This window comes from Plecotus auritus (genome assembly GCF_963455305.1).
Source record: "Plecotus auritus genome assembly, chromosome: 3".
NCBI lineage: Eukaryota > Metazoa > Chordata > Mammalia > Chiroptera > Vespertilionidae > Plecotus > Plecotus auritus.
In genome coordinates, this window is record NC_137772.1 from 120,772,645 (window position 1) to 120,787,246 (window position 14,602).

The following is a 14,602-nucleotide window of genomic DNA, read 5'->3' on the forward strand; positions in this document are numbered from 1 at the left end:
AAATGATCTATAAATGTCTAATAAGTGAATCTTTCCTAATGTAACACATAAAGCCATCATTTCACTATTAATTTTCTGTCTTGATGATCTATCTATTGAAGTAAATGTGATGTTAAAGTCCCCAATTATTATGTGTGATTGTTTATTTCTGCCATTATTTCCATTAATATTTGCTTTAAATACATTGTTTTAAAGTCTGTTTAGTCTGATAATGAGTATTGCTACCTCAGCTTTCTAGTTATTTCTATATGAATGGAATATCTTTTTCCATCCCTCACTTTGTCTGAGTGTGTCTTTTGATCTAAAGTGAGTCTCTTGTGGCAGCACATTGATGGGTATTGTTTTTTGTTTCTTTTAATCCTCACCTGAGCATATGTTTTACTGATTTTAGAGAGAGGGTGAGGGAGAAAGAAAGCGAGGGAGAGAGAGAGAAGAGAAGAGAAATATCAATTGGTTATCTCCTATATGTGCCCCCACTGGGGATTGAACCTGCAACCTGGGTATGGTCCTGACCAGTAACTGAACTGGCAACCTTTCTGTACATAGGACGATCCTCCAACCAAATAAGCCATACTGGCCAGGGTGTGTCTTGTTTTTTTAAATCCATTTAGTCACTATATGTCTTTTGATTAGAGCATTTAGTCAGTTACATTTATTTATTTATAGGTATGTAATTATTGACATTTTGTTGTTTCCCTGTTCCTTTCTTCTTGTTTCCTTTTGAATTCCTGGTTTTCTTTTTTCTATTGACTTTTTTGTTTATGTTGTGTAGGTTTTCTGTTTGTTGCTACCATGAGGTCCATATATATCCATTTACTAGTATATCTATAGCAGTCTGTTTTCAGCTGATAGTTGTTTAAATCCAAATGCATTCTAAAAGCACTGCATTTTCACTCCCTCATCCATGCTTTGTTTTTACATCATGCTTTATATATTTTTGTTTTCTGTATCCCTCTGTATTGTAGCTGTAGTTAATTTTGCTTCCTTTGTCTTTTAACCTTCATTTAAGCTTTTTAAGTGGTTGATTCACTGTGCTTATTATATGTGTTTATTACATATTTGCCTTTACCAGTGAGGTTTTTTCTTTCCTGTAGTTTCTTATTTCTGGTGATGCCTTTTTCTATTCTGTATGAAGAAGATCCTTCAATATTTCTTTTAAAGATTTAGGGGTGGTGAACTTTAGTTTGTGCTTGTCTTGGAAAATTTTTTATTTTTCCTTGAATTCTGAATAACCTTGCTGGGTAAATTATTCCAGATTGTAGGTCCCTTTCTTTCAGCATTTTAAAGTTGTTCTGCCACTCCCTTATGACCTTTAAAGTTACTGCTGAGAACTCAGTTGATAGCCTTATAGGATTCCTTTGCATATAACTCATTTTTTCCTCTTGCCTTTTTCTTTTTTAAAAAATATATTTTTATTGATTTCAGAGAGGAAGGGAGAGGGAGAGAGAGATGGAAACATCAATGATGAGAGAATCATTGATTGGCTGCCTCCTGCACACCCCCTACTGGGGATCAAGCCTGCAACCCTGGCATGTGCCCTTGACCAGAAGCAAACCCGAGACCCTTTAGTGCGCAGATGCTCTATCCATTGAGTCAAACCAGCTAGGGTTCCTCTTGCCTTTTTCAAGATTGTCTATTTATCTTTAATTTTGCCGATTTAATTATAATATACATTGATTTGGGCCTTTTTGTGTTCATCTTGTTTGGAACTTTCCTTGCTTCCTGGATTCGATGTCAGTTTCCTTCCCCAGATTAGGAAAGTTTTCAGCCATTATTTCTTTTCTTTTCTTTTTCTTTTTATATATTTTTATTGATTTCAGAGAGGCAGGGAGAGAGAGAGAAAGATAGAAACATCGAAGATGAGAGAGAATAACTGATTGGCTGCCTTCTGCACACTCCCCACTGGGGATTGAGCTGCAACCCAGGTTATGCCCTGACTGGGAATCAAACTGTGACCTCCTGGTTCATAAGTCGATGCTCAACCACTGAGCCATGCTGGCTGGGCGCCATTATTTCTTCAAATATATTTTATGTGTTTTTCTTTCTCTCCACCTTTTGTAATCCCTCTAATGAGCTGGTTACAACACTTGATATTGACCTAGAGGTCTCTTATAGTATCCTTATTTTTTTTTAATCCTCATCCGAGGATATTTTTCCATTGATTTTTAGAGAGAGTGGAAGAGAGAGGGAAAGACAGAGAGAAACATAGATGTGAGAGAGACACATTGATTGGTTGCCTCCTGCATGAGCCCTGACCAGGGCCCGGGCTAAGGAGGATCCTGCAACTGAGGTATGTGCCCTGGACTGGAATCAAACCTAGGACCCTTTGGTCTGCAGGCTGATACTCTATCCACTGAGCCAAACAGGCTAGGTCCTATCCTTGTCTCTCTCTATAAAAAGCCTGTGGTCGTGACGCCCTCATGCCGTAATGACTGATCAGCAGGAGGCTGCGTGCGCGGCAAGGCGTGTGCGAGAGGGTGGGGACTTGACTCTGGAAGACTTGACTGGAGGCATGGGTGAATTTCTAGGTCCCGCCAGGGTAGTGGGCTGATTTCTGGGTCCTGCCTTCCAAGGCAGCGGTGGCAGTGGTGGCGGTGGCAGTGGGACTCTTTCTGGATCCCGCCTCCTCTTGCGGTGGCAGCGGCTGTGAGACACTTTCTGGGTCTTGCCTCCTGCAGTGCCAGTGGGGACTTGACCAGGAGGTGCATCGAGGGAGTCCTGCGGCACTGGCCACGAGGTGGGACTCGGGGAAGTTCCGTGTGGCGCCGGCCCCTCAGGGTGGGACTCCGGGACTCAGGGCAGTCTCACGAGGCACCAGCAGGGTACCAGGTCTCACACAATTTTGCGCGCTGGGCCCCTAGTTTTTAAATAAGAAAAAATTTTGCTGTTCTGATTGGATGATATCCACTATTCTGTATACAGGTAATCAACTAATCTGTTGATTTCTAGCAATGTATTTTTTATTTTAGTTATGTATTCTTCATCTCTTATTTATACTTTATTGTATTTTCTAACTCTTTGGTGAAGTTCTCTCTTAATTCCTCTTTTCTACTCTTGTTTTTTTTTTTTTTTTTTTTTTAAATCCTCACCCAAGGATATGTTTATTGATTTTGAGAGAGAGAGAGAGAGAGAGAGAGAGAGAGAGAGAGAGAGAGAAACAGAAAAAGAGAGAGAGATATATATGAAAGATAAACATTAATCAGTTACCTCCCTTATGCACCCTGATCGGAGATCGAACTCACAACCTAGATATGTGCCCTGATTGGGAATCAAACCTGCAAACTTTTGGTGTACAGGACAATGCTTCAGCCAACTGAGCTACCCAACCAGGGCCTACTCTTGTTTTTTGAATATTCTTATGATTGTTTCTTTGAACTCTTTATCAGGCAAATTACTTACCTTCATTTTATTAGATTTTTTTCCTCTGTGGTTTTGTGTTCCTTCAATTGGGGCATAGTCTTCTGACTCTCTATTTTGTTTGGCTTTCTGTGTTTGTTCCTATGAGTTACAAAATAGTTATCTCTCCCAATCTTGAAGAAGTGGCCCTGGTGAAGGCTCTGTGTTGGATAATTTTGTCAGGCTGGTTGTAGTCTAGTTGCGCACAAATGGTTTCTGGTGTGCCAATTGGCCAGAGGAAGTGCGTTCTTGGTGTACAGGCATGTGAATTAGCTCTGTATTTTTCTGCATGTCCATGGCCACAGTATAGTTGGGGAAGCCATATGTGTGTGTGCTTCCTTGCCCTTCTGATTTGGGTGGGGTTTCCAGATGTGTGGACAGGTGGTCCTGTTGCCTTAATTGTCTTTGCATGGGCTGGATCTGGGTGGGACTGTCCTGAGTGCACACATTGCATCACCCCACTGGTTTCACAATTTCTCTGGACAGGGCATCCCTACGCACTCACATGGCAGCACCTTACTATTTTCATACTATTTCTGGGTGGAGTAGGCCTGCGTGCAGCAGTGCTCCAGTATCTGTGTACTTTCTCTGTATGGCACTGCCCTGCATATAGGTATTGCAGCACTTTGCTAGATCTGATGGATCAATCTCTGGGTGGAGGACCCTGCGAGTTCATGCTATGGTATCCTGATATCTCTAACTATGAGAGGTTGGCTGTGGATGTGTTATAGTGGGTTTGTAGGTTGGCTAGAGAACCTGGACAGAGCTGAAATGCACTCTTCAAGTGCAAGGGAGATGTAACCCATGGTGCTCCCCCATCCTCTGGTCCTGTAGCATTCCCTCAGCTCCTAGAGAGCTCTGGAGGTCCCAGTCTCCTCTATGTTGTATCTCTCTTGGTTGTTGTGTAGAAGCTGTTCAGTTGGCCCTCAGTTGTCTCTCAAGAGGAACTGCTCTAAATAACACGTTCAATGTGTTACTGGGAGGGGGCTAAATCAGTGTCTTCCAACACCAACATCTTGGACTTGCCTCTCACACTTTCTGTTTTTGTTGGTGTACTTTATATCTTTTTGTTTTATGAATCTCCTAACTCAGTGGTCGGCAAACTCATTAGTCAACAGAGCCAAATATCAACAGTACAATGATTGAAATTTCTTTTGAGAGCCAAATTTTTTAAACTTAAACTTCTTCTAATACCACTTCTTCAAAATAGACTCGCCCAGGCTGTGGTATTTTGTGGAAGAGCCACACTCAAGGGGCCAAAGAGCTGCATGTGGCTTGCAAGCTGCAGTTTGCCGACCACTGTCCTAACTAATTGTATTTTGAGTTGAGTTGGTACTTTTGTCTTTTGACATTTATAGTAGCTTTTATTTATTTATTTATTTTTATTTTTTTAAATAAATCTTTATTCAGATTATTACAATTGTTTCTCCTCCTTTCCCCCCCCCATAGCTCCCCTCCACCCGGTTCCCACCCCACCTTCTGCCCTTACCTCCCCCCCCCCACCACTGTCCTCATCCATAGGTGTATGATTTTTGTCCAGTCTCTTCCTGAACCCCAGATACCCCTTTCCCCCTGAGAATTATCAGTCCACTCCCTTTCTATGCCCCTGATTCTATTATATTCACCAGATTATTCTGTTCCTCAGGTTTTTAATTCACTTGATTTTTAGGTTCACTTGTTGATAGATATGTATTTGTTGTTCATAATTTTTATATTTACTTTTTTCTTCTTCCTCTTCTTTAAGAATACCTTTCAGCATTTCATATAATACTGGTTTGGTGGTGATGAACTCCTTTAGCTTTTTCTTATCTGTGAAGCTCTTTATCTGCCCTTCAATTCTGAATGATAGCTTTGCTGGGTAGAGTAATGTTGGTTGTAGGTTCATGCTATTCATCACATTGAAAATTTCTTGCCACTCCCGTCTGGCCTGCATAGTTTCTGTTGAGAAATCAGCTGACAGTTGTATGGGTGCTCCCTTGTAGGTAATTAACTTTTTCTCTTGCTGCTTTTAATATTCTCTCTTTGTCTTTTGCTCTTGGCATTTTAATTATGATGTGTCTTGGTGTGGTCCTCTTTGGATTCCTTTTGTTTGGGGTTCTGTGCGCTTCCTGGACTTGTAAGTCTATTTCTTTCACCAGGTGGGGGAAGTTTTCGGTCATTATTTCTTCAAATAGGTTTTCAGTATCTTGCTCTCTCTCTTCTTCTGCCACCCCCATAATTCTGATGTTGGTACGCTTGAAGTTGTCCCAGAGTCTTCTTACACTATCTTCAACTTTTTTTATTTTTTATTTTTTTTTGCTTTTTGCTTTTTCGGTTGAGTGTTTTTTGCTTCTTTGTATTTCAGTTCTTTGACTTGATTCTTGTGTTCCTCTAGTCTGTTTTTTTTTTTTTTTTAAATAGGAAACTGATTTATTTATTTATTTATTTATTTATTTATTTATTTAAAATATATTTTATTGATTTTTTACATAGAGGAAGAGAGAGAGATAGAGAGTTAGAAACATCGATGAGAGAGAAACATCGATCAGCTGCCTCCTGCACACCCCCCACTGGGGATGTGCCTGCAACCAAGGTACATGCCCTTCACCGGAATCGAACCCGGGACCCTTCAGTCCGCAGGCCGATGCTCTATCCACTGAGCCAAACTGGTTTCGGCCCTCTAGTCTGTTTTTGGGTCTCTGTATAATATTTTTTATTTCAGTCAGTGTATGTTTAATTTCTAGTTGGTCCTTTTTCATATCTTTGAGAGTCTCGTTATATTTATCGGCCTTTTCTAGGATATTCTTGAAAAGCCTTATAACCGTGGTTTTGAATTCTGTATCCAGTCGTTTGTTTTCCTCCATTTCTTTCGTTTGTGATCTGTTTCTTTGACGCCGCATTTTCACTGCTTCCCGAGTTGGTAGGGTAAATTTGTTTGCTAGGTTTCCTATATGGCCCAGTGGGTCGGCCTCCCCAGTTATCCTGAGGTGGACACTCTTGTTGCACCCCTTTGTGGACTGTGTGTACAGCCTTGTTGTAATTAAGTCTTTATTGTTGTTTGTATCACTGGGAAGAATTGACCTCCAGGCCAGTTGGCTGTAAGGATCAGCTGTGTCTATGCTGGGAGAAGTTCGGTGCTGGAGACAGCCTTATAGGATTAGACTTGCCAAATTGCAATAGCCTCTGTGCTCAGCTTGGATGGGGTGGAGTCTCAGGGCGGAGCAGACAGTCTTGGCTTCCAGTCAGCCTTGCCCTTGCGTGCACTCGTAGACCTCTGCCTTCCCCAGCTCTCGAGTCTCCGCCCAAGAGTCCAGACTCCCCCCACAAGAGTGTGGGTCCCCAGGGGCTCGCCTGGAACCAGGGTTCAGTGCAGTCAGAACTGGGGCCCAGTGCAGTCAGGAGCCTCCGACTCCCTTCCACTAGGGAAAGCCTGTGTCAACCTCCGCAACCTTTGTGCGCACTGGCACGCGTGCTCCTTCAGACCTCTGCCTTCCCCGGCTCCCGAGTCTCCGCCCGAGAGTCCAGACTCCCCCTGTAAGAGCGTGGGTCCCCAGAGGCTCGCCCGGAACTGGGGTTCAGTGCAGTCAGAACTGGAGTTCATTGCAGTCGGGGGCTTCCTTCCCCCTTCCGCCAGAGAAAGTCAGCCAGGCTCTCAGCCGCCCTTCCTCTCTGCGCGCACAAAGATCCTTTGCCGTACCTCCAATTCTCTGTGAGCTTTTCTCTTTCCTTCTAGTTGTAGAATTTTCACTCAGCCAGCTTTCCTGTGGTTCTGGATGGTGTCCGTTCTGTCTTTTAGTTGTAGTTTTGAAATTGTTGTGCGAGGCAGCAGTTTAGGTGCTTACCTATGCTGCCATCTTGGTTTCTCTACATTCTATAGTAGCTTTTTAAATGTCTGATTCACTGTGTTTATTTAATATTTGGCTTTACCAGTGAAATTTTTTCATTATATATTCTAATTTATGATTATTGCTTTCCCTTTTCTCCTTAAAGATCTTTAATATTTATTGTAAAAACAATTTAATGGTGATGAACTCCTTTACTTTTTGCTTGTTTTTATCTCTCCTTCAATTCTGAATGATAACCTTGCTGGGTATATTAATCTAGGTTGTAGGTTCCTTTATTTCAGCACTTTAGAAGATGTCCTGCCACTCCCTTCTGGCCCATAAAGTTGCTGCTGCAAATTAGTTGATAGCCTTATGGGGCTTCCTTTGTTTATAACTTGTGTTTCTCTTGCTTCCTTCAAGAGTATCTCTTGGTTTTTAACTTTTGCCATTCTAATTACCATATATCTTGGTGTGGGCCTTTTTGGGTTCATCTTGTTTGGAAATTTCTGTGATTCCTGGATCTGAATGGCTGTTTCTTTTCCCAGATTAGAAAAGTTTTCAGCCATTATTTCTTCAAATAATGTTTTTGTTCATTTCTCTTTTTCTTCTCCTTCTAGAATGCCTATAATGTGAATGTTTGTGAGCTTGATTTTGTCTCAGAGGCTCTTTAAATTATCTGCACTTTAAAAAATTGTTTTATTTTCTGCTGTTCTGATTAATTTCCACTAGTCTGTGTTCTGGGTCATTGATACATTCTTCTGTATGTTAATCTGCTGTTGATTCCTTCTAGTGTATTTATCACTTCAATTATTGTATTTTTCAGCTCTCTTTGGCCTTTTATTATACTTTCTCTTTGTTGTAGTTTTAAAGTCCTATATCCCACTCTGAAGTTTGGTGAGCATCCTTAGAACTATATCTTTGAATGCTTTTTTTATCAAGCAAATGACTTATCTCCAACTCCTTAGGGTTTTTTCTTGTTCCTTCATTTGAGAGGTATTCTTCTATTTTTATTTTTTCATTTTGTTTGACTTTCTATGTTATTTGTATAAAGTTGACAAAATATCTATCTCTCCCATTCTTGAAAAAGTGGCTTTGTGTAGAAGTGACCTATGTGTAGGCTGTTTGTGTGCTGGGTTAATTTGGAAGGCCAGTTGGAGTTGAGCTGGTGCCTATGGCATTGGGCTACCAAGCTGAAGCATCTGCAGGCAGGCAGACCAAGTGTGTATAGTAGTGCTCACAGGCACCTCCAACCCTGGAGAAATTCCTACAGTTCCTGGAGAGCTCCTGTGGTTCCCTAGCCTGCTCTCTATGACCTCTCTCTCATTTCTTATACAGAAATTTGCCTTGTGTAGAAGAAACCTCTGTGTTGGCTGTGTACCTGGTAGTTTTGGCAGGCTGGTTGGAACTGGGCAGATATTTATTGGGGTGTTAGCCTGTTAGACTAGATTGGATCCAGGCAGGGAGGCCAGGAATGTGTTGTGATGCCCTGTGGTTCCTGCTTGCTCCCGTTGTTCAGAGCTGAAATAGACTCTGGTCAGAGGGCTGGGCACACATTGCTGTAATCTCACAAGCAGATCAAAGCACCCTGATAGAGCTTCCATCTGCCCTATGGAGGTGGAGGAGGACATAGACAATGGTGCTCATCAGCACCTCTGCTCTTGGAGATTTCCTACAGATGCCAAAGAGCTCCCCTAGCCTTCTCTATTTCGTCTTTCTCTCATTTGTGTTCAAAAGCTGTTCAATCAGTCTTCAGCTGTCTCTCAGGAATAACTGCTTTCTCTATAGGTGTATATTTTAGTGTGCTTGTGGGAGTGGGTGATTTCAGCATCATCCTATGCCACTGCCATCTTGGATCTCTTATTGGGGTCTACTTTGAAGTGTGTCAACATTTTAGGGATGACAAATCACCAGAAGCAACATCAATACTTTTAACATATAAGTTCTGAAATCTGATGTTTCTGTTATGGTAACAGCAGAGATCTGAGAAGAAGGTATATAAAATATCCAGATACTCCTTCTGTAGTGATCTAGTTACCAACCATGACAAAGTAATTATTAGGCATGCATTTCCTTTAACCTATCTAAAGGAAATAGAATTACCTGCATTCCCTGATTTGATGTAAAGCCTTGCCAAGTTCATTGTTCTTCAGGCAGTCCAGCATGGACTGGATGGCTGCTTCGGTAGACGTGAAGGTTGGTTCAGACCACACACCCTCTATATAAAGAGGGTCAGCTGCAATGGCTGCAGTGGCCTCCTTCAGATTTTTCTTTAAGTCACTCAGTTCCCTGGACATATTTAGCAGCTGTTAAAAAATTATTTTTACTGTAGTTAGTTCAAGGATGGATTTTACATCCCCCAAAGAAAACAATTGATTATATGTGGTATTGTTAAGCACAAGTTTAATATCATGGTAAACTAAAACAGGACAAATGAAACTTTACTACAAGGTATGTATTTATGTGTCCACATCTGGGAAGTTCTTCTTATAGAAAAGATTAAGACTTCCTTTAAAGTGTTGTCTATTTAAGTAGAAGGGCATATTCAGAAGTAAAATGCACACCAGAACAGGCTTGGGAATTGGGTAAAGCTGGGTTCTAATGCCAATTCTACAATGTATGGTGGGACCACGGTCAAGTAAATAGACTTTTATGCATCTTATTTTTCTCATCTGTGGGACTGAAGATATCACAGGTTAATTTTAAAGATGAAATGAGATAGTGTGTATAAAATAATAAGTTTTGCATAAAATGCTCAATAAATTTATCAACATGGACTATGAAAAATGAAATTTTCTTACTATTGCTATGCTATGGAAAGAGACTAAAGACATACTTTTAAGGAAGAGAAGGAAAAATCTCAGTGTAATAATTCTCATGTTACAGAGGTAAAAGATTTTCCCTCAAAATTACTGAAACCCAAAAGATTCAGAGTGTTAAAAAGTAAAGCATATGAGAGAACCTACAAAACTTAGCATTCCTAAACTTAGCACTCCTAAAACTTAGCACTCTTAAAATGTATTGTGGAAGACAACTGTTTTGGAATCTGATCTCAAGAGCATTTTTTAAAATTGACATGAATTTAAAGGTTTTTTTCTCTTTGTAATGCAAGTTGATGATTCTTGTTTTCTCTGTAGAGTTGATTTACCCATTATCTTCATTCCCAGCTCCCTCATTTTACAGGCAATAGAACCAAAGCTCTCAAGGACTGTTTCCACACAGATGCTTGTTAAATACAAATACTTACTCCAGAGTTAGGTTTAAAATGTTCTGAGGTAATGATTTTAAATAAGATATTAGAGTGCCTTATGTACATACGTTTTTAAGTTTTAAAGTGAACTTCTTTTTAATTCTTTTAAATCTATGCAAGTTTTAAATATTGTATGTGCTTGTACAATATTTAAAACTTACCTAGATTTAAAATAATTAAGGAGAAATTCACAAAATTTAAAACGATTATCTAATGTAGACACACACATAATTTACTTTTCTATGTAACGCATAATTTACTTTTCTAAAGTAGAACTTTAATTGCCTTTTTAATATGGAAAAAGACATGTAAGTTGCATTGTATGTCTTCTCTTTTTTGAGCCAAGATGGATTCTAAGGATCCTGTTAATACTTGCTGGAAGAATAAGAAGAGTAAACCTATCTTTACAACACAGCAAATAACATATCAACTGTCTTCTCTTTTATCTAATAATTTGTAATTCAATAGAGGAAAACTGGTTTGTGAAGAGCTCTTCATAAACAAAGCTGTCTGATTTATGCCTCCCTTGAAATTAGCATTTGAAAGTATATTAAAGAACTATACAGTCCTTTTCCTTTTTTCCAAATGAGTGATAAATATGGTGCTCCAACCTCACCAATATACTATTAGTGGGATGGTTTCCTGAACTCTTGGCTTTTCACTGATGACTACCACATCTACATCTTCAGTTCAGATCTCTCCTCTGACCACCAATCTCTTCTATATTTTCGTATTAAACTGCCTGCAAGATGTCATTAACCTGGGCTGGTCTAGTGGGCAGACTCGGTTATTGACTAGCAGGCAGAAGGCTTGACCCGTTGGATGTACAATTGCCTCAGTCCTCCTTTTATATCCCTGTCCCTCATGTAGTACCACCAGTCACCTAGTTAATCTGAGATGGAACCTGAGCATCACACTCTTTCCTCTCCTTCACCCCGACCCCAATTTCATTGACATTTTGTCCTAAATATCTCTTACATTTCCTCCCTTCTCTCTATACCTAGCACTTCTGGCCTAGTTGAAGCTCTAATCTCTCATCTGAGCTATTTTATTAGCTTCATAAGTGGTCTCCCTATCTCTAGTGTAGTTGTCATCAAATCCACCTCATATCTGTGCCATAAGCTCTAACCAAAACACTCCCAGGCACAGGATCTTCCACGATCTCCCCTTACCTACTTCTTCTACCTTCCTCCATCACTCCTTTTTCGTTTGCATGTTATATTCTAGCAATAGTAAATCACATGCAGTTCCTTTCTCTTTCTTACCACCATGTTTATGTTTACTAGAACATTCCTCCTTAGCCATTACTTTTTCTCTTTAACTTCAACTCATCCTTGAAGAATCAGCTAGGGTGTGATTTCCTCAAAAAGCTATGCTATTTCAGCTTGATGACTTAGGTGTTTGTCCTTCACGTTTCTATAATATCCTTTGTACATCCCCATTATTTCACTTACTACATGGCAGTAGTATTCACTTCCAGGAAAATTTCGCTCACTTGGAAGTAGTTCATTTCAATTATTTTACTTTTCACATTTAAAAATATTAAAGCATCCTGATGCAAAGCAGGGGAGTGGAAGAGAATCAAATATCATATAGATGTTTCTTTCTTATCTCAATGAAGAACAAGTACAAAAAGCTAAATATAAAGAAGGAAAACCATAACACAAGGATCCAAAGCCAGGATTAGGGCAGGCCAAGTGAGGCCTCTTAGCATGGCACTGAGGAAGGTCTCACACTCAGAGTCCTTCAGTTTTGTGCCTAGGCCTGTCACTTGCCTCACACTAGTCCTGGCACTGCCAAATGAGAATAGAAATATAAGACACCTTTAATACTTATTCTAGAGCAAAATGATTTTGTAGGAATAACATCAATTTAGATAGTTTAGTGGGGAAGCAGGGGGTGTGGGGCAGGGAGAACAAAAGGAAAGGAAAGATTTTCATGGCAGCGCTCAGGGTTGGGAGGTGCGTGGGCTCACCTCTGGCATGGAACTGACTTCGTGCACCTGGCCGATGAGCTTACAGTAGGATTGAAAAAGCAGCAGCAGCTGGAAGTGTAGCTTATATAACCTCTGACACAGTTCCAATTGCTAGAGAGAAAATTGGCATGGGGAGAAATTAGTTATTAAGGACAGTTTTTGTACAAGTGAAATCTTGATGGAGACAAACTTAAAAAAAAAATCAAGGATCCATAACTAGCTGCTATTATTCCCAATAAAACAGAACAAATCCAGTCAGTAAATATCAGTGAGAAATTCACAATATAACATAGAATAGCTCCTAGAGGATGAGTAATTAGAGAGGAGTAGTAGCTATAAAGGGACTGAGTGAATCACCAGGTTTCCATTATGTTTGCCAGTTACATGTCTACAAATTATAGTTGCAGCTGTCTTAATTTTTATAGGCTGAATATTGTTTTTAAAAGCAAAAAATTTGTGTTTTTTAAGAAGTATAGTTGAAAGGCAAAACATTAAGTCATTCTAAGTGTTAACTTTATAAATTCAGGCAGACACTTGGGAGATTACTCCATGAAACAATTCTGGCTGCATTTTGGGTGCAGACACTCATCCTGAAGTCTGTGTAAATAAAACAGTCATATGACCCTCTAAGGTGCTGTGTCAGCTTTACTGATGATGCTTCTACTCAGTGCTCAATAAATAGTTGTTTAATTAAAGAAATAAAAAACAGCTAAAATGTGCTTACAAAAGGAGAAATTACAAAAACATTCAAAACTTACTGTGGAAAGAACATTAAAAAGTAATAATACAAAATGGCCCTGTAAATACCTCTGGAATTTAAAATGTGTTCATTATGTGAGTTATGTATCCTATGAGGGAAAAATAAATCATGAGTAATTCCAACACCAACAATTATACTGCTTTTTGAGTTGTATCTGCTTATAACAGCCTCTAAATGCTGCTTATTTTATTCTAAGAATGGATTATCTCGTAGATAGTGGATGGGATTCTGTGAGGAAAAGAATAGCCTTCATTAGGTAGAATTTCATGGCTTAGCAGTCACTAGTGAAAGTGGTTAAGTATGTGGCTTAAACTACACTTCACTGTTCAGTTTTCAAATGTGGTTCCTTGAGGATAAATAGGGCCTTTCTTTTGCTAACCGAGTACAGATACCTCAGCTCAGAATTGAGAGCTACTATGGTGACTTAAAATTGTTCCCCTGAATCAGTTTAAGGAGAGAAATGACAATAATTTAAATTTAGGTTTGAAGAAGAATATTCTATTAACAGTATTATTAACAGACTTTTGATCCTACTGTAATTTTATAAAGTTACTAAAGCTCATTTGAAACCATGGTGAATGAAGTTTTCTTTCTCCTCTCACCCTTTCTTTGGCCCTTAGGGGGATAAAATTCTACTTAGATTTACCTGATCTCTCATTTCTGGAAACCAGTCTAAGGTTAAAGAAGTAGCTACACTCACTAGTTACTCCAAACTAGATCTTTGGTTGTTTCAGAAAAACGTTATATTTTGAACTTTTCTTTATGGAAAATCTTTTAAAATCTGATACAAAAAATAACTACCAGAGATTCACAGAAAGATAAAAAACTATTGTTTAAAAAATGTTATCTTCACAATTTAGGGTGAAACCTAGCTATGAAATCTCTGACTTTCCAAGTGTCAGATAATGGTAGTTATTAATTCAGGATATTCCACTGATAGTATGAGAGTTCATAGCAACATAGGTTTCTACTTTTGGGCCGAAAGCAGCCCAGAACGCTACTAACAAACTGGCATATCTCAATCTTCCAATTAATATAAAATGGAAGGAAAAAGGGGAAACATGCTAAGAGGTATAGTAGTAACAGTAAAAGTAAGGTTTGTTATGGGTCCATGCCTCAAATGGGCAGAGAGTATGAAAGAAAGTTAACTTACTGCCAGAGATTCCATTTGCTACACAGCAAGCATGGCACAGGAAACAGGAAAGGAAACAGAGTACAGGGTCAGTGTCTGCATGCAACGGAAAGCACGGCCCTCTTCCACCAGCAGAACCATCAGCAGTATTAGCATTGCTTGCCCAGACTTAATAAATGGTTGCAAATGTGGTACCCATTCAACATGCAGAGCGGCCCAGTTAAAAACAAGCTCTAGTGGGAAGCATGTTGTTGAAAAAGTAATTTGTAATCTTTCAGATTCTCTGGTT

General features: G+C 39.6%; 1 protein-coding gene across 9 annotated transcripts in view; it reads right to left on the reverse strand.

Moving 5' to 3' along the window:
- FRY (FRY microtubule binding protein) overlaps window positions 1-14,602 on the reverse strand; it is a gene marked incomplete at its 5' end in the record, with an annotated part of 677,381 nt that overhangs the window by 27,873 nt on the left and 634,906 nt on the right. For 5 of the 9 annotated variants that reach the window (XM_080662182.1, XM_080662181.1, XM_080662175.1 and 2 more), the window contains 3 exons: window positions 9,300-9,502; window positions 12,422-12,532; window positions 14,335-14,352. In XM_080662182.1, coding sequence (XP_080518308.1) covers window positions 9,300-9,502; window positions 12,422-12,532; window positions 14,335-14,352 — 332 coding nt within the window. Of the gene's footprint in view, window positions 1-8,057; window positions 9,503-12,421; window positions 12,533-14,334; window positions 14,353-14,602 lie in introns of those variants that run through there. The other 4 variants (XM_080662178.1, XM_080662180.1, XM_080662183.1 and 1 more) reach the window with 3 other exon arrangements.